This window comes from Gallus gallus, chromosome 4, assembly GCF_016699485.2.
Source record: "Gallus gallus isolate bGalGal1 chromosome 4, bGalGal1.mat.broiler.GRCg7b, whole genome shotgun sequence".
In the NCBI taxonomy this organism is placed as follows: Eukaryota; Metazoa; Chordata; class Aves; order Galliformes; family Phasianidae; genus Gallus; species Gallus gallus.
In genome coordinates, this window is record NC_052535.1 from 53,585,554 (window position 1) to 53,609,247 (window position 23,694).

The 23,694-nt window shown below is 39.2% G+C and overlaps 1 protein-coding gene across 2 annotated transcripts; it reads left to right on the forward strand.

Annotated features, from left to right (window-relative positions):
* The first annotated feature begins 468 nt into the window (after positions 1-468).
* Positions 469-22,348, forward strand: QRFPR (pyroglutamylated RFamide peptide receptor). Of its 2 annotated transcripts, none has more exons than NM_001127170.2 (6): positions 469-922; positions 14,603-14,761; positions 15,328-15,389; positions 16,192-16,427; positions 17,783-17,880; positions 19,707-22,348. In NM_001127170.2, the coding sequence occupies exons 1-6, from the start codon at positions 583-585 to the stop codon at positions 20,102-20,104; spliced, it is 1,293 nt and encodes a 430-aa protein (NP_001120642.1). In that variant the 5' UTR covers positions 469-582; the 3' UTR covers positions 20,105-22,348. The 2 variants fall into 2 exon arrangements, with proteins under 2 accessions (NP_001120642.1, XP_015131760.1); XM_015276274.4 differs by having other exon boundaries at positions 17,836-17,880.
* Positions 22,349-23,694: the final 1,346 nt, after the last annotated feature.

Genomic DNA, 23,694 nt, shown 5'->3' on the forward strand with positions numbered 1-23,694 from the left:
AGCCCCCTGGGCCAGCTATCCCCAGGAGTCTCTTAGGGTCTCGGTGAGCTCCTTAGCCACAGGCTTGGAAAATGTTATTGCTGTCACATGAGGGTCAGGCAGCTGAACGCCGAGAGTGGTTAAAATACCCACACTGCCTCATCCATGCTGGGCTCCAGCCATCAGCAACGGGACCCACCGAAGCAGCAGCAGGTGAAGCCCGACAAGCACCGTAAGCTCTTTTATTTCTCTGTCAGCCTGATACGGATGCGCCAGGAGGCTGAGCAGGCGCTTCCAGCACCCACCCGGGGCAGCCGGAGCCTTTGGGGCAGAGGCGACCGGCGCCTACCTCAGACCAACCCCGCTCAGGGGAGCAGCGCGTGGAGCAGCCGGGGCGGGGGTGGCGGCGAGCTGCGTGCTGATTGGCTGCCGCGGCGGAGCCTGCAGGCGGCGCCTCCACCTCAAAGTTTGCCCCCGCGGGCGGCGCCCGTCTCTGGGCGCCTCTCCTGGCGCCCGGGCGGAGCGGCCGGGGAGCGGTGATGGTGGGACGCGACCGGGCGCGCTGAGGGACGGACGGACGGAGCGCGAGGGGAGGAGGGCACCATGCGCTCCCTGAACATCACCCCGGAGCAGTTCGCGCAGCTCCTGCGGGACAACAACGTGACGCGAGAGCAGTTCATCGCCCTGTACGGGCTGCAGCCGCTGGTGTACGTCCCGGAGCTGCCGGGCCGTACCAAGGTGGCCTTCGTCCTCATCTGCGTGCTCATCTTCGCCCTGACGCTTTTCGGCAACTGCCTGGTGCTCTACGTGGTGACCCGCAGCAGGGCCATGAGGACCGTCACCAACATCTTCATCTGCTCCCTGGCGCTCAGCGACCTCCTCATCGCCTTCTTCTGCGTCCCCTTCACCATGCTGCAGAACATCTCCTCCGAGTGGCTGGGCGGTGCGTGCCGGGCGGGTGCGGCGGTCCCCCCGCGTTGGGTGCCGCCGGGCTGAGGCGCTCCCTGAGGCGGGCAGCTGCTCCCGAGCCCTCAGCACGCTCGGGGGGTGTGTGTGGGGGGTGGTCCGCTCCACAGCTTGAGCTGCTGGTCAACACTTTGCGCGGTCGGTGTTACATCCGTGAGCGCTGAGTATCTGTGGAGTTAAGTAATGGCTACGCCGCTCCCTCAGGTGATGTTAAAAGCGCTGCGCTTTCATGCGTGCGTTCGTTAAAAGTTGCGGTGCGTTTGTAAGCCCGTGTGGTGCTGGTGGAGCACGCTTGCAGGGGTGTTATTTTTCTTTCTTCAAAACTTGAAGTTAGAGCTCTTTAACCCTTGATGGGGAAAAGGAGCGTCTTCTCAGAGAGCACAGACAGAACTTACCTTTGTAGTAACGTGTCGTTTCAAGATATGTTTTTATTTCGGGAATTTTGTTATCTGGAGCACAAGTCTTACATGGAGCGGCTGAGGGAGCTGGGATTGTTCAGTCTGGAGAAGAGAAGGCTCAGGGCAGACCTCAGGCTCTCTACAACCGCCTGGAAAGAGGTTGCGGTGAGGTGGGGTCTACCTCTGCCCCCGGGTAACAGGGCACCAGGGGAGGTTCAGGCTGGGCATTAGGGAACATTTATTCTCAGAAAGGGAGGTGATGCACTGCTACAGGCTGCTCAGGGAGGTGGTGGAATCACCATCCCTGGAGTTGTTCAATAAACATGTAGATACCTACACTGAGGCACTAAGGGTGATGAGCAGTGGGCATGGTGGGGGTGGATGATCTTAGTGGTCCTTAATGATTCTGTGTTGTGTTGCCACTAGTATGAAAGACCTGTGTGTAAGGCCTCTCTGATACCTAGCAAGCACTTTAAAATGCGTTCCAGGTCCAAAGAAGTAAAGTGACAAAAGGACAGAGGTGATATAATGTTAGTTAAAGGTCATTTACCTTCCTCTTCTTGGTCCTAAAACACAGTGTTGAATAAATAAAATGGAAGGGCTGGTTTTGTAACAAGGAGCAGGTAAGGTCTTTGTAAAATGGCAGCTTGAAATGTTTGTAACAAAAAGGGTGTCCATAAAGTGACTCCATTAATTTCAGTTTCCGAGGCTTCCTGTGCTGCTGGGAGGTACTGAACTGAGGCTCTCTTCAGAGCATTAACGTTTAATTTCAGTACATCTGATGGATGAGAATGCAAGATAGGAATTGGTAGGTCAGAGGAAACTTGAAAAGCAGAGGTTTGAAACATGGATACCTAACACAGTGAGAAGTAGGTTTTACTTTTATTTACTTATTTTTTGTCTCAAAGGTTTTGAGAAGTGGAGAAGTGATAAATACAAAACTACAGGAGCAACTAATGATAAGTACAATGAGGAAAGCTGTTTTTGCAGATGGTACATCTTAATATTGATATTGAGCCCCCAGATTAATATGGGTATGAAATAAAAATAAGAGGAAAACTGCTAGCTATACAACTGTTCCTTCTTTTGTACTACTACTTCTCCTTGCTCAGAGAAGAATACAGCAGTAAGTTTCTGGAAACATCAAGAGATCCCACACAAAAGGGAAAGGATTGAATTGGGGTACCTTCCTCTAAACATCACAGTTGTGAATCTTCTCTCTTGTAGGGGAGGATACCAATCTGTCAGTTTGAAACTGAACCAGTTTGAGACCAGAGCTATCTGAAAGCTCGGTGGCGTGAAGCTTCCACCTGAGGTGGAATTGCAGCAGATATGGCAAAGATGTGCTTTACCCATATTGTTCTGCATACACATCTCCCTTTATGTTATTGATGATGCTTGACAAAATCTAGAAGTCAGTATAAAATCACAGCATAGTTGACACATGGATCTTCAGTTTTCAGTATTTGGATATTTTGAGGTATGCTGTTGTATGGGTTTTACTGTACTTTTTGTCTACTCTCTGATGTCTTAGAGCTTCTTTACTACAAATGGATTCACAGTTCCCATTTGTTGACTTTGATGTCAACGTTAATTGTCCTGTTAGGACAATTGGATTTAACTGACATCCTGATGTTGGAAGGGCATAATAAGTAACACAACTGATGAATGTTTGCCTTGACTGGGAATGGAAGGGAACGAAGGGAAACAAATGAAATATAAAATGATGGTACCCCAGGGGTATCTGATTCCTGAGGATCATACTGTAAAGCACAAATGGTGATTGCATTTATATATTATCGGAGGCTGCCAGACTGGGAGGACTTTTCCTTGCTAGTTTTATTGGTTCAGTTTTCCTTTTGCCTTCCATTTTCTAGCCTGAGGAAGTTTAATCTCATCCATCTTAATGCAACGCGTCTGTCCTGGGTAGTTCCAGCTCACAACTATTGAGAAAAAGATGACTTGTCTATGTAATATATTTCTGCTGGGAAAAGTACTTTGTCCTGAAGCCCTTGATACTAGAAATATCATTGAATTTCTGGATATTTAATCTCTTCCCTTCTTGATCTAGCTGCATTTATGTCACAAAAATGAGCACCTAGGTAACATGTACTGAGATACAAGTATGTTTTGTACTGACCTTTCTGTTGCAATTATTTATTTCCATTTTTGTGTATGTGTGTTTTATTTATCTTCTTTCCCTCCTCAAAAATCAAGAGGAAGAGGTGAGGGCAGAACAGCAGTCGCTCTAGGCTGTAGATACAGAAGTACGATTGTATTAACAGCCACGGCTTTAATGTAGCCATTAACATCTTAACCAACCAGTGTTATCTCTGTGAGGGGATGCTAGCAGGAAAGAATCATTCCTGTTTTGTTCCTTCTGAAATGAAGGGTGAAGTACACTGAAAAAGCCCCCAGGTGGTGTGCATAGTTCAAAGTAGGACCACAAGGAAAACGTTCGTAATTGACAATGTAAAATAACTGTGAAAGGTAGAGTCACTCCTTTGTGATAGTGTTTGTCTAAACTCTTTACAAACTGAATCGTATTCCTCTTGAGCTTACTAGAATTTCATTCCGTTGTGTCAGATCTGAAAGGCACTGGCATGACTTCTTCTGCAGTACACTCTTCAACAATTTCTAACTTCACCTACAATTCAGTGATTGAAGTCTCAAGAAACTGAATGTGTTGTGCTTTGCCTGTTTATTATGTAGTTCTAACACATTCAGAATCTGGGAGGAGCACCATCTTGACCAAAAATGGGTGAATCTGTCTCACTTCGAATTCTCAGATCTGTTAATCTATTCACCTGCACGAGACTGTGAAAGTGACAATGTATTATTCCATTCCTTGTTTATGCTTTGCTACTGAAAAGGCTGTAACTTCTAGAAGACCTTTAAATAGAAATTCTGCGATCTCTCAGTAATGTGAAAGAAAATTAAAATTACATCTTCGGCGTAAGTGATCACTGATATTATATTTAATTGTAAGAAGGGGATGAAATTGGAGCTCAACTAAAAGATGAATTGATGCACACAGCAAGGAGCGGTTTTGGCACAGAGTGGAACAGTTGAGAATTTGCATTCTTCTGATCGTAGGTGAGAGACAGCAGTGCGGTCTTGTGGTCACACTGATGACAGCACTGTGAAAGGTAAATGTGCTTTTACTTGCCAGCCAAATTTTACCAGAGTTGCTTTATTTTCTGAAAACAATTACTTAGCTGTGTAACAGCAGCACCTTTGCTGAACTGTCTGGGGCAACTGGAGAACTATGTTGTTTTCATTTTGTGCAGTACAATACCCCTAGTGAAAGAAAAGGGCAAAACAATCAGATTACTGTACACTTACTTTGTCGTTCTTGTGGATTTTGTATCTTGTCAGATATGTGGAATGCATCAGAATGCATCTTACGACTGGTGTCAGAAGCTGTTTTTTTCTCATCTAGGGAGTACTGGGTCACCTGGAGCCCTACTGAGTGCACAGTGGCATTTGGGATGGCTGTGTTCAGTTACATCCAACCTGCTGGCTGCATGCAGCCCAGCACAACTTACAGTGCAGCAGCTCCCTGCCCCATGCTGTCATGGTGGCAGCTCTGCCACACCACATCGCCCAGTCCAGCACTGAACACCATCTGGGCTGAAACCAGGGCACAGTTAATTGCTAACTCAGATTGTGGCAAGTAAGTTTATGGAGTTTGATACATTGACTGAACGCAGTCCTGTGAACAGCAAAACATCTGCAACCGTGCTTTCTGTTTTGATAAAGGAATCTGAAAGTAAGTTTCAGGATTACAAAGAAATTGGTGGGGTTTTTCTTCGCTTAAATGCTACTCCGTTTTCAGTTGACATTAATACATTACATGATAATTTTCAAATGGATTGTATGGAGTTGCAACCCAAAATTTAGTTATGTCTCTTTACCAGTCTTTTATAAGCCCTATCTTACCAGATAGAAATATCCCTCAGTACATAGTCACACCTTACTCACTTCACCACCTTTTGGCAGTATGACTATTTGTGAACAGTAGTTTTCAAGGATGAAGCACAGGAATAGTAACATTTCAGCAAAAATCTCTACTGAACACCTTGAGAACTCATTGAGAATTGCAACCACTGTAGCTGAACCAACCTGATATATTTGTTTCAGAAAAGCAAGGTCACATATCCCACTAGTTTTATGTTTTAGTTGCACTTTTTAATTAAAAAATAAAAATAAAAACTAGTTTTTGTTGCTTGTACACATCAACTATGTAGTATATTTTATGAGGGATGTTCTGAAAATAATGCCTCATATTTTATTATGTTAGCCTGTGATATTGGGGGCAGATGTTGGAGGTATGGCAGTAGAGACTGAACCTTCCCACCATTATCCCCTTAAATTTTGTTGTCGTGGAACAGGTGGCAGCAGAGAGGCAGTCTGACAGAATGGCATCTGATATGGTAGTGCATATGAAGCAGAAGTGTAGAATTAATTCTTCCATGTGGAAACAGTGGCACCCATTGATGCTTGCTGAACATTTATGAAAACCGAACAGTGAATGTGAGCACAGTGAGGTGGTGGGTGGTGCATTTCAGCAGTGGCAATAGTAGGTCACCTTTGCTGGAACAGATTGTTACAAGTGTGGCATGCAGACTCTTGTTCATCACTGATGAAAATACATAGCTAATGCTGGTGACTGTTGAAAAAGTTGTTTTTTTTTTTTTTTTGTAGCTGGAAATTTATCAAGTAGTGTTATTATGCTCATTCATCTGTTTTTTCCATGGAAGTAATTAGGAGTCATTACTTCAGGAGCAACCTTCATGGATACAGCCCTGGACAGTTCCTCTTTGCTCCATGTGGCCCAGGCAGGCCAACAGATTGGACACCCATGCCTTTAGTTATCTTGCCTCTTCTATCGCTATCATTTCAGAAAGGTGTGGGTCTTATTTGCTTGCTAGATATAGCTTCCCATGCTCACTGAAGGTATCAAGAAGAGACAAGGAGGTTTTTTTAGAGACTTTATTTTTACCTTGGTGCAGCAGTTTGCTCATCTCTAAAAGCTTCCTTGAAATCCAAGTGTTGTGCTGTAGCTAGTTTTACATTTAGGTTCTTCTCTGTTCTTCACCAGACACCTTGTATCAAGTAGTATTAATACTTTTTTTTTGGTATGAGTATGAATAAATGTTCCTTTCTAACAAAATCTTAGTGAATCAGTGGACCTCTTGTGTCTGATACTTAGAGATATCTCTATAAGATCTCACTTCTATTCGTCAGTGTAATGTTGTGAACTTCTTCATTCTGTCTCACTTTAATAATGCTGTCATACTCTGCTCACGGGCGTAATACTCAACAGTGAAACCAGGCAGTTACTAGAGGCTCCTTTTTTTTTTTTTTTAGCTTTTTATTTAGGTTTCAAATTTAAGTTTTATCTAGACTTATTGTAAAGATGGTTTGAGGAAAGGGTTATCCAGTGCCTCAGTAAGGGGAATAATGGGCTTACGGTTTTTTTTATTATGTAATATATTGGTGGGATGACATTTGATGAAAGCAGTAAAAGAATGCTGATATAAGGAAGCTTATAATTACATTTCCAGGGAATTTCTGCAAGCTGTGCATCACATTAATTTCTATGAACATTCAACAGAATGACTGATGTAAATTGTTTGTTGCATTGATTAAGCAAAATAAGTAAGTTGGAGGATATGGATGGATTGGTTAGGGCAATTTTATATTATTTCTTTATTATTATTATTTGCTAGGTCATTATTGTATTCTTGGTAGAAGTGCTTGGCAATTTCTACCTTATATTGTGTGAATTGAGACTCTTTACCGTGCTTCGTTTTGCTCTCTGAAAGCAAGTCCCATTTGTCTCTTCCGCAGAGATCTGTATCCTTGACTTCTATCCCTGCCCAAACACCCCAGTCTGAATTACTTTCTGCCACAGTTGCAAATGATAATGGTATCCTGTGGTGGTTTGGTGTTCTTATAGCAATGTTTTGCTGCACAGCTTTAATGCATCCTTGCATGTCTGTATTTGTTTTTATTCATTGATTGCTGTGTTTTGACATAGACTGCTGTTTTGAGATTGCCTGAAGATTGTGATGCCTGTTTCGGAGGCTTTGCCAGACTGTGGGCAAAGTTGAATATGACTCTTGGTAGGGAAGGGTTGCAGACAGTGTGAAGACAGAGTTCTTTGGTCAGCTATCCTAGTTTGTGTTCGCACTTTCAAATCACAGCACAGATTTAATTCTGTGGACTCTGATATTCATTAGTAAACCATCTATGGCTATTCAAAGCATGTGGTCTAAATGAGTGAGCTCACACCATACAATTTCCTCAGCAGCTGTAATTGACCATAAATAGTAGATCTGCAGTAAGTCTGACTATTATGTGCTAGACTTGTATTTTTTTTTGGTCAGAATAATATATACATTTGTTGTCTTCTCTAGGTAATAGGTGAGAGTCAAATTACCTTTCTCTTAGTAGTTTAACTACTAAGGATACAAAATACCTATATGCCCAAGAATTGATTTAAAATGTGCCTTGTTCAATCTAGTCTGAAGCACCTTTAGGGATATTGTCTGTATAATTGCAGCAGACTTGTTCTCTGCCGTGAAGTTACGAAATACAAGGAAACAGACCTTGCTTGCATCAAGCAAGCTGGAGAGAGCTATTTTACAAGCTGTGATAAAGACTTTCAGTGCAAGGGCTTAGTCAATAACACTTGAACAGAGGAAGGAGCAATTTAACTTCTGTCAGAGAATAGTTTTAGGATTTTGCCTTTATTAAAAGAAAAAAAATATTGATGTTTGGAACGGAGGATGAAACAGCAAACTCATCAATACAGGGACAATGATAGTGATAATGAAGACATGAAGAATTGTTTTAGGACATACAGTTTGTATTTACAGACTTTTGAATATGCTGTCATTGGGGAGCACTCATAATGGATTGAATAAACCACGCAGTTTTCATCAGTACATAAGGGATACTTCGGGGAGCCTCTTAATGTCTTGAAAAGAAGAAGCAATTAGTTATTTTCATTCCCAGTAATCCTCTGGAAATTATTTTCTTTCTTTGTTGGAAATGATTGGTATTTAAATGCTTCAGTGCTGTCTTCAATAACAAGCTATTGGAAGGTTTGCCAAAAGATTTAGCTTGTAGAAAGTTACGTATTTTGATAATTTAAAGATATTGATAATATCTTAAATACGTATGTTTTAAAGTGTTTACAAAATGTCACATCTTTCTATATTGCAGGAGGATTAATTGAAAAATGAGGAGGCAGGCAGGGAGATACTTTCCTAGCAGTTTTCTCTTTAAAAATCAATGATTTAATGTCCTTTAAAAAAAATCCTTGAAAAATATGTATCAGATTGTTTCTGCTGCATATCAGATTACTAAAGCCTCTTGACAGTTTGCAAAAGATCTAAAAGAAAACTTTGTTCTAAAAGATTTAATATAGGCACAGCTAAAACAAAACAAACAAAACAAAAACAGAACCCTCTGAGAATCTAATAAATAGTGATAAGTTTTTTGTGCTTCTCAGTTATAGCAGAAGAAGACTTCAGTGCATGGAGTCATATCAAAACTTCTAATGTATAGGAACAGTTATCATGTTATCCAATATAATTTACAGATGTTCCAGGTGCTTTTAAGACCTGAAATAGGTCTGGCTGTGTGCTGGAAGTGTAGTCAGTGTCAATAGCTGGTGTTTGCACAGGTTTGGGAGTCAGACTTAAGTGTCTTCAGTTTAAGAAGCTTCAGTTTACGTGTGTCTAGCCGGGCTTCTAATATGGATCAGAGGAAGAAGTGGAAAATGCCTTCCTCATCCTATGAAAATAGCTAGAAATCTCCTTAACTCAAGGATGAGATGCACAGAAGCAGAAAATAGGTGATTTTCTCTTTTAAAGTTTTTCCTTCTTTGCTCTCTTTCCCTGTGTTTACCAGGTGATCTGTCAGTATAAGGCCTGATAGAAGATAGCCAGTTTTAGTCAATTAACAGAATAAATATACAGGGAAGCAGAGCAGTTTGTGTAGGTGGGCGAGGATGTGAGGTTGCTATGTCAAGTAGGCCTTTATTTCTAGAATTCTGCTGGAACAATATATTCTGGCTCTGTTGTCTACTGTTTTTGCACTTCACGTATTTGAAAGGCAAATAATGACGACTTAGTATGTTTTGTTTTCAGTGATTTAAAGGCTGTAGGTATGTTTAGTTATAAGTGATGCTTAGCTTGGAACTAAGGTGAATGATGGAGCTTTTCATAAACTTGTTAAACCTACCTTCTGTGCCAAGTGAAATTAATGTCAATCTCAGGGAGAATCCCCAGAACTGTTGTCCTTGAAGGTATCTGGGACCCTTGTGATAAGGGTTTCTTCTTGAGGTTGGAAAGCAAGGATTCCAGGTGCCCTTTTTCACATTTCAATTGTTCAGTGATTACATTCGTTACTCAGTTAAGGAAAAGGAGTAAGAGATATCAGCTGCGTTTTGAGGACACTTAGATTCTGTAAAATCTACCTCACCTGACTTGACCCATCAAGTCAATGTGGTCAGAATGTTCAGTTCTGAATATACTGTACCAAATATAGATACTGATATTCTGATATGAATTCAGCAGGGGACCATTTAAATGTCAGGGTGGGGAGACCTGGGTGGGTGGAGAAGTTGAGGGAATAGGGCTTGTTCAGCCTGGAGAAGAGAGTTTTGGAGTGACCTGGCTGCTGTTCTCTGTGTGTTCAAATGTATTACTGAGAAGATGCATTCAGACTCTTCAAAACATTGCATGAAAAGAGCCTTTGACTGAAAGAAGGAAGTCAGTCTAAGGAAGATTTTTCCCTGTGACTGCAGTTGAACAGAGGAAGAGGTTGCTCCAGTGAAGGTTGTGCTGTCTTTAGCCTTGGAAGTTTTCAAGATTGGAATCTTCTGGATTTTTATCTAATTTGGTTTGGCTTTGTTCCTAATTCTGCTGTGAGCCAGGAGGCCAGAGTAGAGGCCTGCTGAGTTTGTTTTCAACCAGCATTACTCCATTATTCTCTGATCCTGTTCTGTGCTTGTCAAGACTGACTGAAAGACCTACAGTCTGTTTCCAGGCTACATACAATGCTGGAGATATTAGGCAGCTAAATCTCCTGCCTAAGCCCAAATTAAATCACACTTGGACTTCTGTAGCTGTGCAAAGTTCTTTCAGTAATCTACTTGAAACTCAACAGCAGTGGGATTTCTCTTAAGAGAAAAAATTGACTTAGGGTTTATGGGTTTGGAAACAGTGTTTTGGAAAGATCTCCTGAGGAGTTTATCTCCATGTAGATATTCTATTTCAGAATATTCCTGCAGTAACTGGTGGTGTTGCACTGAGATATCTAGTGTATTGAAACTATGGTTCCAGATTGTCTTTTTCCTTGTTCCTTTACTCCCACCCATTGCAATCCAACTGCCACTGTTCTGAAATAATGACCTTATTTAAAAGTGAGTAATTGTCATTTTTCTTGCATACGAAAGCTGTTAGTGTCTGTACCATAAAAACATGAGCTATATAATTTGATGGACTAAAAGACTTGCGGAAAATCTTCATCTATCATCAAGCAATTTGGAATGTCTGATATCTATTTGTAAATAATATAATGGAAATTTAGAAAAATAAGCACAGGCTTTATGTGGAAACATATTGGGGACATTAAATTTGACAGAAGAGGTTATCACAAAGGATTGAATCCTATTCAAACATAATTAAGGATGCTGGAGCTGGATCTCAGTTCTGACATCAGATTTCCATTGAAGTTTATGACCCTAATGCTGGTAGTGACATTCTAAGTGCTTACTCTTTCCTTTTTTCTTTTTCTTTTTTTGTTAAAAAATTTCAAATACTCCTACAAACTAGAGGGGATTTTCTTGTTACTGTTACTTAAATCTGGTGAGGCTTTACATGAGAAACACTGGAGTATCTAATAGCTTCCCAAGGTAGGAAGCTTTTGTATAGCAAGAGACAATTCAATGCATGCAGAAGAGCCCTAAAATGATATGGTGGTGCTAATGCAAGTTGCTGTTTGGAGACCCTTGCCTTAATGGTATGAGAAGCCTTGGCATTAAAACACTGTTCTATTTTTATTATTGATATGCAGTGGCTTTTCTAGTAGCTTTTAACTACTGTGCATTGGAAAATTGTGGTAGGTTTTTTTTTGTTGTTGTTCCAGAGATGCATGTGGCTGTTATCTTGCTTTGGCTGCGAAGATTCAATCCATCAAGGAATTGAAATGTGTGCCATGTGGCTGAGCAAGTGTTTCTACTTCAGCTGTTTCTCTGCCATGAGAAGCATCTTTTTACTACTTTTCTTAAGAATTAGTTACATTAGTTTAGTTCATCTGTTCCTGTGAATTTGTCTTCAGTGACAAGAAATCAGAAAATTCTGCATTTTTTTTCTTGGATTTTCAACTGAAGGCATAATGTTAACCTGTGTTCTTTCCCAGTTAGTTACTGGGAAGAAAATGAGAACTTATTAGTAAAGGCAAGAGAAATCTGACTGCAGTGAATTTCTTTTTCTATTCCTAATATGGAAGTTACCACTCATTGAACTTGGGTATTCTGTCTCCTCTTGGAATAAATAGTTAGACGCGGGCTGAAAATTCTGTCTCATAACTTTGGTGTATGTCACTGCCTCACCTTGTTACCATAAGGTAATACACTGATACCTCTTTGCTTCCTAGGAATATTTTGGTGTTCTGGGACTTTGGTGAAAGGGAGGTATATAACAGTAAAGCCACTACAGTGGAGTATGGTTCAAGTGGGCTTCGCTATTTGACTTCTTTCAGACCATGAGAAGAAGCATATAAATTTTGTTGTTTGTTTTTTTTTTTCTTTTGCCCATAGTTCTAACACTCAAACTTGGGCTTATCTTGTGAAAGGAGAGCTTAGACATTTTTCTTTCCTGTCAAGATTTTGCTTTTCTGCTCATGTAGTTTTCTTCCTTCCTTTTTCTTTCTTTCTTTCTTTCTTTCTTTCTTTCTTTCTTTCTTTCTTTCTTTCTTTCTTTCTTTCTTTCTTTCTTTCTTTCTTTCTTTCTTTCTTTCTTTCTTTTTTTTTTTCCAGGAGTCTCTTCTACCTTAACTTTGTTAGTGAGGAGAAAAACAACAGTGAAAGCTGTAGAAACCAGCAGTTTCTTCATTTTGATTCAAGGGATTTGGATCTGACTGAAGATCTCTTTAGCTCTGTTTTACTCATGACAGTAGGCTGTTTTAGAAGAAATCAGGGGTTGTAAGCTGTAACTTCTTATTTGGTTGTATTTAGCGTGTGAGGATGTGACTTGATATGGAAGTTTCAGTGCACTCTGGTTGAAGGGCTCTGAATTTTACTGACTAGGTCTGGTGATTGTATGTGTGGTGCATCCTGTATTGTTCTGGGTCTAGTAAGAAAGTGATAAAATGTCAAAGTTGTAGAATAATGACCTTAATACATGTGGGGCTTACTTTGTGCTTATTTTGCTCTTGCCAGCAACTTGGCAAAATACTTTTGCCAAGTAGTGATTTTGTTTAAATTTCTTCACTTTTGAGTGGTAAAAATTGTTCAAAAGACAAACAAACAGGAAAAACAACCAGTAATGAGGTATTTTCTTCTTGTAAGCTACAGTGGCTTTTAGCCTGGCCTATTGGATAGGAGTGTACCTGTTTCTTGTTCCCATTGTGGAGGGCAGGATAGTGTTTCGGTAGTTGCCAGTTGGTGTTCTTTCTGGTTTTGTATTCTTTCCTGAGGTGATTGCAGCATCTTAATTTTAGAATTGACTCAGATAATCATTTGGCTATTTTGAGTTTATCAATTATATGTGGGTAAGGTGTAATTAATGATCAAGTAAAGGAAATAGCTGCAGCTGTTCCTGAAATGAATAGCTGACACTGGACTGTAAGAATGTAAAGGAACTTTGGGGATGCAGAAATAGAAAATGGTCTTGGGATCAGAAAAACAAACAGAAATTGTGTAAATAGGAAGCAGATTGGGAAATATATTAAGACAACATTTTTGATGAGGATTCATTTAAACCACAATTTTTAAGATGGCTGGGACTTAAAAATGAGTAATGGAGAATGACTAATAACATATTAAGAAGTAAATATGTACTTTTTGGAAGCTATAGCAGCAATGAAATCTGAGGATACGTATTTAGCTCTACATGAATACAGCATCTCACAGAGGGAACATATGCAATTGTCGAAATACAGCCAGGAAATTGCATTTAATTTGGACAGTGCCATTAACATTATGTTTTAATCAGGAAAAAAGGATGATATGAAGAATGGAAAAATTATGAAGATGTTATATTTTTTCATATGTTATGCCTAGACAGAGGACTTATAATGTAATGCTTGGCAAAATGATGCTTTAGGTGCTACAATACTTAGAGTAGTATTTAAATGAACAGAAATAACTTTTCTGTTGCAAAATATTCTATGTCTAAACAAGTGACCTTCTAAAAGCTGTGAAGGTAAAAGGTAGTGTTCCTGGCACATTTGAGAGTACATGGTGAACAAAAGCAGAATAGGGGGGCTGATATAGAGCTAGTGAATGTAGAACTGTAGAACATCCTGAGTTGGAAGGGACTCATAGTGATCAACAAGTCCAACTCTCAGCACCAGTCAAGGCCGCCCAGAATTTAAATGTTATGTCTGAGAGCATTGCCCAAATGCTTCTTGAACCCTGGTGGAACTGGGACCATGACCTCTGCCCTGGGTAGCCTGTTCCAGTGCCCAGTCACCCTCTAGCAAAGAACCTTTTCCTGACATCCAACCTGACTCTCCCCTGACTGAGCTCCATGCAGTTCCCTTGGGTCCTGTCACTGTCTCCAGAGAGCAGAGATCAGCACCTGTCCTTCTGCTCCCCTTGTGAGGAGCTGTAGGCCACCATGAGGCTGCCCCTCAGTCTCATTCTTCTCTTGTCTGAACTGAACAAACCAAGGAACCTCAGCTGCTCTTCAAACATCTTTCCCTCTGGATCCTTCCCCATCTTTTAGCCCTCCTTTGGATGCTCCCTGGTAGTTTTATGTCCTTCTGTCGCTGCATCCAAAAGCAAACATAGTGCTCAAGATGAGGCTGCACCAGCACAGAGTAGAGTGGGAACGATAGGCATTAATGTGTCCTTAGAACGCTTGTTTTCACAGGTGTAGCACACAACACTGACTACTGAAAACTGCTTTTGATGAGTTGTTTTGCTTGATAGTACTTCAGTAACAAGACTACTGTTAACTATTATTTTACCATGATCTGCAGCAGTTGCGTGTTTTACCTTCTGACTATTATAGGTGCCTTCGCTTGCAAGATGGTACCATTTGTTCAATCCACTGCCATTGTAACTGAGATTCTTACAATGACCTGCATCGCTGTGGAAAGACACCAGGGAATTGTGCATCCACTAAAAATGAAGTGGCAGTACACCAATAAAAGGGCTTTCACGATGCTTGGTAAGATCTTAGGTGTCTCCAGTAACTGTGTACATAGAGTGTAGCTGGTGCAGATGGTATGATGAGCAGAATGCATTGATAAGACAAATGATTCAGAGAGAGAGAATGCTTATGTTTATAACGTAATGTGGGAAGTGCCTATGCATAGAGTAACTACTTGCCAAAATCTTGACAATAAATCTAGAATGTGAAGTTAAATATTTACTTAACTGAGACTTAAACCTCTGGCAGCCTTTTTTTTTTGTGAGGTTCAAAATGTGCAAGCACTGCTAAAAGATTGTCATAGGTGTAAATAATCCTTCCATTTTAACATAAAGAGAATAGAGATAACACCGCTCTTACAAATTCATTTGCCTTTGTATGTGGATACTGATAAATAAAGGCATTTTTGAGAAAAATTGAACTGAAAATGGGAGATCATGCTGTTACACATGTGAATGTTGGCTGTTATATGTCTCACATTGAAAACTGCTATTCAGTGGTCTACTTTGACTTCTAAAGATGAAGCTGTAAAACTATTAATTCCAAAACTTATGCTTCTTGTTAAAAGATGTATTTGTTTACAGGCATAGTCTGGTTGCTGGCCATTATTGTTGGGTCACCTATGTGGCATGTGCAACGGCTTGAGGTATGTTAGGTGAAATGGCAGTTCATGTTTTCAACTCAGTAATTCTCGGATCTTTTCGCACATTTAACAATGAGATTGACTAAACTTCTGAGAAATATAAGAAGGGAATAACAAAAATTGGTTGTTCTGTGTGCCAGCATGAGAAAGAGCAATAATTAGGTCTCGCATGTACTGCAAGAAGGACTGCCAGCAGGGACTAGTCATGTCTAACCCTCCCTGTTTTTATCAAAATGCATTAATTGTATTGAGATTTGCCCTGTAGCTTACTTTCTTTTTTTAGGGGACACATGCAGCAGTTGTAGGGCTCAGGTTCGTGTTTAAAAATGGCATAGTCTTCAAGATTTTGAAGAATTGTGTCTAGTTGAAAGTGTAATTCACTGCCCATCATAGCTTAAGATTATACTGTACTTTTTGGGAGGGAAAAAATAGCTTGTCAGAATCTGCTACTTGTGAGTCTGAATGTTTACCAATTTACTTTGTTCTTTTTTAAAATGGAATAGTATGTGAAGTTTCTAGATACTTGTCTCTACTTGCAAAATACATAGCAAAGATTTGTTTTGAAAATCCTGATATAAAAAAGCTTTGAGGAGGAGTGCAACTCAGAGCATCTCCTGACCTCTCTGCCAACTTGGATCAACACAACACTTGGTGTGAAAAAGTGCTTGGAAGAATTTTCTCACATCAGAAAAATTCTCTGATGAATTCCAGTTGCTGTAATAAGAGCAAGGAAAATTTGAATGTGCTTTGTTTTTATGTTTGGTATTATTACTGTAGTGACTCATCTTCTTTATGCTTGTTACAGGTTAAATATGACTTCCTGTATGAAAAAGTGCACATCTGTTGCTTGGAAGAATGGGCCAGTCCAACTTATCAGAAGATATATACCACTTTTATACTTGTTATACTCTTTCTTTTTCCACTGATATTGATGCTTTTCTTATACACTAAAATTGGTTATGAACTCTGGATTAAGAAACGAGTGGGAGATGCTTCAGTTCTTCAAACCATTCATGGGAGTGAAATGTCTAAAATATCAAGGTTTGTAAAATGAAATGTTCTTGCTATCTTTTTTGTTGTATTTCAGTGCAAAGAAATATTTCTTATTCATGGGAAAGTCTACAGGCATAGCCTGGATTTCTAATGCTAGCTAGTTACTTAAGATACTGAAAAGAAGGCAACTTAAGCAGTGTTCATCAAAATGCAGAACTGCCATACTGTGAATGCCAAGTTTTCTCAATAAATCTGATACTACACTTGGTGAAATCATTGTTTGAAAGAAGTAGGCCATGAGTTGGAAAATAACTTCTACATTATTTCCATATTGTCTGTGGAGAATTCTTTATATAATTTTGAGACTGGGAACACTGCTTTATGATCCCTTCATAAATTAAATCAGTACTTGGGGGGGAAAAGAAAAAAAACAGAATTCACTTGAAAATTACTTTTGTACAGTTTATTTTATTATAACTTCCAAAGAGTTCTGAGTGTTCTCAGACTTCTTTAAAACCATCTGGATAGTAACTGTATCTGAAAAGTTATAAAACCCAATAATTATCAATTGGAGAAAAAGGTAACTTGGTTTACATTTATAACAACTTCATTATTTAGTAGTGTACATGGGCTACCTTTTTATATTACTTCTTTATATTACATCTTTGCCCTTAATTTGGCAGATCAAGCTGGTGCATGATGTGATAGAAACCTCTAATAGATCTATTCATTGGGGAGTTTATCACATTAAGAAAGGAGAAGACTAGCAAGCAGCTTGGAAGTAAATGATTCCTTAAACATTTATGTAACAAAGTACCTATGGAAGTGAGCCATTATCAGTCAAAACTGAAAGAGTGTGCAATCTTACATGAGTTACGTTGAGATGAACTTTGGGCTACTCCCTAGCCTAGCAACCGTTTCACATAGTGAAGATCCTATAACTGCTACCAGTCAAGAGTTAACTTTTCAGTTTAAGTGAGAGATCTATCTTGCGATCTATAAATCTAGTTACGAATAAAATGTAATTTTGAGAACAGTGAGAATTTGTGAGGAAGTGCATTTCATGCTCTTGTTCCAGCATTTCACCTACCAGTAAAGTCTGAATGTTGCATGTGTAGCTCTGCCAACTCTGTCAATTTTTTTTCCCCGTATAATCAGGTGTTGCAGCCCCAAAATGCCTTGCTTTCCTGACAGAGAAATAAAAGGTGTTGTTTATTTACTGCATTTATATGCTGCTGTAGTTCTTGTTTCAAAGGGAATTATGTACTTCTGATAATTTTTCCAGGGTTTTATTTGCATCTGCAGTCATCAGAACATCTTGGCAAATCTAACTTAATGAGACATATATAAACTACAAATCAATTCATAGTGATTTAGTATGAAATGTCTTGATGCAATTTCAGGAAGAAGAAGCGAGCAATTGTTATGATGGTGACAGTGGTGTTTCTCTTTGCAGTCTGTTGGGCCCCTTTCCACATTATTCACATGATGATGGAATACAGTGAGTATTTGCAATGTGTCATAAAATAAAGCCTTTCCTAGTTTTTTTCATAATGAAACTAGAGCTGATGAAAGGCTAGTGCTGTTCAGCTATAATATACCTTCTGCTAGCAAAGGTTAACATTTGAAATCCTGGGTCACTGTCTTGTAATAGAGTTGCATAATCAACAACAGATGGATTACTCTGAAATCTGAATTGTAGACAGTTCAGCAGCGCTCACAGAAAATTTAAATACAAAAAATATTATCAGATGTAGTGTTGTCTTGTATCTTAAATACACTTGTGTGTCAGCCACATCTCCTCTTTCCTACTGAATGAATTAAAAATGAAAAGTCTCTGTCTTGCTGTATGCTCTACTGGGCTTTGTTGCAGAAAGGGTGAAAGGGAACTTGAAATCTCTACAGATCTTTTTGAACGCATGTTCTTAGAGAGAAGACTGCTATTGTTTTATTCTGAATTTGTGCAGCAGATAATCCAGTCTTGAAAAGGAGGTTTATGAGGTATAACAAGATTCCAGAAATAGCAGGCTTGAATATTAGGGTGGTGAGCATATCACTGTGGATGATTTTCTTTGTCTGTTATGCTACTCTCATTCACCTCAAGGTGAAAGCTATTTCCAAGTAGAAAATCTCTTGTTCAAGTAACTTTGAATAAGGACTTCTACTTGCATCTACACATCTACACGAGTTCTCATACTGCTTTGAGTGAAACCAATGTGAAATATTTATCCTTTCACTTGCCCTGGTTTTAGTCATGTCATAGGTATTTTGAAAGTATAAATACTTGGACAACAGGGATTAATATCCCCATTTTTATCTGCTAATCCACTTGAACTTCTACAGTGCTCTGGGTTGGACACTATTTTTGAAACTCCATCTTGTTATCTTTGCTCTGTGCTGTTTGCCTAAATTTACTTGGGTCTTGCACTGTTCGTCTCCCATCTTCTACATGAGAACTGTGACGGCATGTGGAGCTATGCAGCTGGCTATTTGTAGGAGCAGTAACTGTTGTACTCTACTTTCCAAATGCAGCAGGCATTTATTTGCCTTCTGTTGCAGGTAAGATGGTAGCAGATAACTCAGCAGTTTGTAGCCTGCTGGCCAAAAGAAAAAATGTTTGTATTTGTGCAGAATAAAAGATGCAAAGCTGTAACTATTAAAGTGGTCTGAGTTGTCTCGTTAATATTGCCCATAATGCTTGGTGAACTAGGTTCTCTGAAATAATCTTGTGGATTATTTCAGCTAATGCAAGGCCTTTAATTGCCATATAAACCTTTATACTGGTTATTCCATAGTTTGATAGCCAAGTATGTGAATTCAAGGAATTCGGAGTTCTCTATGATCTCAATAATTTAAGAAGTGAGATGTATCAAGATGATGTATTTTTACTCCATAAGTTGATCTCTGTAAGGTGAAGAATCCATTTCTGGTCCAGTGACAAGACAGGGATTTGTGTTATGTTATAGTACTTACTATAGTACTTGGATATGGATGTGAAAGGCAGAGCCAGCACAACAATAAACATGGCATATATTTAAGGATCAGGAAGCTTTTCTGCTTCTTGACCACTGAGTGAGTTTTTTTGGCTAATAGTTTTCCTCTTTTGGACTACTGTCTTTCATTACTTGTATACATTGCATATGCATGGGTTGGGTAAGATAGACCTTGATGGTTGCTTGCTGATTAATTCCTATTGCTAATACTAATAAGCTGTACCGAGGTCTTTTGTTGACATTAAACAAAAGTTTCTAATGCTGGACTACATGTATATGGGTTAAGCAGTGGGTGGTGTTCTGTGCTTTTAGCATGTTTTGTTTTTCCTTTCAGGTAACTTTGAAAAGCAGTATGATGATGTGACAATCAAAATGATCTTTGCAATTGTTCAAATCATAGGATTCTTCAATTCTATTTGCAACCCTATTGTTTATGCTTTCATGAATGAGAACTTCAAGAAAAATTTTCTGTCTGCCATCTGCTTCTGCGTTGTCAAAGAAAATGCATCACCAACCAGGCAACTTGGGAACTCGGGGATTACTATGAGGCGGCAAAAGGCAGGTGATTCTCAGAGGGCTCCCACTGACTCGGATGAGGCCAGGAGAGAGGCGTTCAGTGATGGCAACATTGAAGTGAAGTTCTGTGACCAACCGTCTTCAAAAAGGAATTTGAAAAGGCACCTCACTTTATTCAGCTCTGAGCTTCCTGCGCATTCTGCAAGTGCACAGTAGCATCACAAAGGCTTTGAGAATGGAATAAAATGTTCTCTTTATAGAACTTTGAACAAGCCATTTAAAATAGTTTTCTAATTTGCATGCTGAACTGAAAGGGGGAAAATACTTTGATTATAGTAATGTTGGAATAGTAGCTCAGAAAATAAAATATTTTATAAGGATGAAGAATAAAACTTCAGAAAAATGTTACTGTGTGATTTCAAGGAAAATATTTTTCTTCCTAAGCTAACTTAGGGCTTGCCTTGCCCTTTGCTTTAGGTAGAACAAAAACTAGTGGCTTGCCAGTTTATTCTGTCCAGATGCTGGCACACTGCTGGACTGTATTCAGCTGAATGCCAGAAGAGAAGCACTATGGAGAGAGTGTACATTTCCTTTGGACAGCTTGGGAAGCTCACATGGGTCTAACATTGTCTGTATGATCTACTGTCTGTGTAGCCCTGCGGACCGAGGGACTTCAGATCTGAGTTCAGGGAAAATGTAGACTGAGATGAAATTCTGTTTTGGAGAGAGAGAGAGAGAGAGAGAGAGAGAGAGAGAGTCAGTAATAATTTGTTTGTAATGAGATTTAGGCACATTTGCGTGTGAATGTTATTAACAGGAAGCATATTAGAAATTAACAATGCATGCATAACTAATGTGTTGTTTTTACAGGTTACTTCTTGGGCACAAAATTAAATGCCAGTGTACTGCTGTGTAAAACGTATTGTTCCTACTGAAAAATGTGGAACTTCGAAGTGCCATACAAATCAAGGGTCTACAGAGGTGTGATCTGTAGATAAAATCAGTGTTTACTCTTACTTAGTCATGCTTTGACAAATAGCTTATGGGTTGGAATTGTTGCCACTTTCTGGAGGTATATAAGGGCCAGTCCCAGAACTTGTTGGACTCTACGTAAGGCTTTCAGTTGAATACTATTGTCTTTGACTAGACACTTATCTGAGGAGTTGCACAAACTGTCTCTCCTTCATCTTCTAAGTGTTAATTACTGTGTAATAACAGGGCCACTATTACAGAGTTGAAATCCATATGAATTATTAAACAAAAACAAAGCAAAAAGCAACAACAATCCCCCCCCCCCCCCCCCCCCCAAAAAAAAAACCAAGAAAACAAAACCCCAACAAAGCAACAACAACAACAACAAAAAAAAACCCACCCAAAACAAACAACAACAACAGAAAAAAACCAAGCTTGCTATCACTGGGTCAAACTGAGAGACTGGAAAATCAACGGATACTTTTGAATGTGGGACTGGAGTAAAAGTGTGATCTAGTATGGTATACTGTGATCTGGTCCCACAAATGATGCTTTGAGATATGTAATTTGCAGCTCCAGATGAGATTAGGCTGGATCCTTTAATAGCCTGTGAGCTGTTAGTGCTTTTTTGCCATCTCACACTTTCCATAATAGACCTTGGTGCTCCCTTGATGGTGACTTTAAGTTTCTTCAATATTGCTGCTTATGTTTCATTGTCAATTAAGATTTAAATTACTCATGAATAAATTGGAACTAAACTGATCCTTATGTAATATTTATGAATATTTGGGTAATGCATTCTGATGCTTGTTTGTGATTTCCTCTTTATTTAAATTTCTATTTATTATTATTTATATTGTATATGACATACTTTATTACAGTTATAGAGGAGGATTCCCAGCTTGACCTGACAGCCAGGAATTAAGAGCACTCTAACTCAATCAAGTTCATGTATTAGATAAAATACTGATTTCAGAGAGCTGTGTCTGGGTAAAACAGGATGAGTGAAGTCAGTTACTGTTTTAGTCATACAAAGGTGCCCTTTCACATTACCTTTGAATAATGCTGGTAAACAGCTGCAGCAATTTTTGCCTGTGATTACAACTGTGATTGCCTTTGCTTTTCTGTCTTAGTTTGTCTTTCTGGAAACAGGTCTTTAGTGAAGTTCCCTGCCCTGAAAAGCAGGGGCTTGGAAAGGTCAGTTATGACAGTTTTCCTCAGCTGATGCAAAGTTTATCTGGCTGATGATAACTATATGGTTTGACAGATCTGTAAAAAGCACTTTATTTTAATTTTTTTTTTGTACTGCTAATTTTAGTAACGTATTTCAACAGCAAAGGTGATAGCTGCTTTACAAAGCTTCAAGGTATTGTATATGTTTGTTTTGTCTTACCTGTTCGTTCTGTTGTCTCATGAAAGTTATGTCCGCAAGTGACTGTATTAACTTTTTTCATTAAAATTTCATTTTGGCATTTCTTGGAGCGTCTACTATGAACTCGGAGTCTACTTTTGTTTGAAGATTTGTATAACCTTACACGTGCATTTCTAGTGATTAATTTCCAGCTGCTACTGTCATCCTGAGAGATGTGATTTAAAAGGGTTTTTTTTTAACAGAAAAAGTTAGAGAAGAAATAACCAATATCATAGTAGAAGAGAAGTGATGCTTACAGTTAAATATAAACAAAACTAAGACAGTTATTGTACATTTTTGTAAGCTATATTGTTAGTGCCTTTTGAAACAATAGTTTTCTCAATGGGTTAAGAGTAGCCATGCTCTCTTCTGGCTTGCCTGCTTATTCCTACTTGATGTTACTAGAATTACATAGTGACCCTCATCAGTAGATTTTCTGGATAGAGGTCTGTTGGTCAGCAAAGAAGATAACCAAGCTGACTTCCCTAAACTGAGAGTATTTATCAATGGTTTTGTTCTTCAAGTAAACATGCTTCTTCTGAAAACTTCCTGTCTAATATCTGTTAACTTCAGATCAGCTACGTGGTGAAACATCTTGAAGAAACTTATTTTGACTGCTCAAAGTAATTATTTTTTTTTTATTCTCAGCTGTAATGAGCTATGTGTTTAAAGTTATGATGAGATGATGCCAGCCACTGTCACAGAAGTGAAGCCATGAATCTGAAAGGATGCATTCAGCAGAACAAAGTCTGGAAATATGAATGAACTAGAAAAAAACATCAGATGTGTCATTCTGCTTTAGTTGTCTCAGCTGAATTCAGAGGATGTAAACGCGAAGAGCAGTGAGTAGGAGGGAATGAAGACTTCCAGTGACTGCAGTTGTGCAGCTGTTACATAAATATTTTGGGGGGTGAGGCATAGGGTTGGCAGAGGGCAAATATTGCATAAAATTGCTTCTGAGGAAAATTTTAATGTTGTTTATGGGGAATAGTTTCAAAGGGCATCAGGTGGATTCATTTGTCGGTATATTTTTAAGCTGTAGCAATATATACTGGGCTGTGCATTGAGCAGCCGGGGAGCTATGCTTTTATTGCAGACGTGGGGTTCTGTTACAGGCTAGCATAATGCTTTGTAGGCACCAAAAAAAAAAAAAAAAAAAAAAAAAAAAAAAAAAAAAAAAAAAAAATTAAAATTAAAAAATCTGAAAATAATGGGTAGCTGAACAGAGAGCACTTACAGCTCTCTGCAACACTAAAAAGGTTGTCATGATATATTTGTGGTACCGAGCACAGGGATCATCTAGATGCAGACCATGAGATGTCCATTTGAAGCTTCATGGAAGAGGATCTGAGCACATGGCACGGTGCTTGAGTGTGCACATTTGCGTGGCACAATGAACTGACGCAACTTAGCACAGCACTTA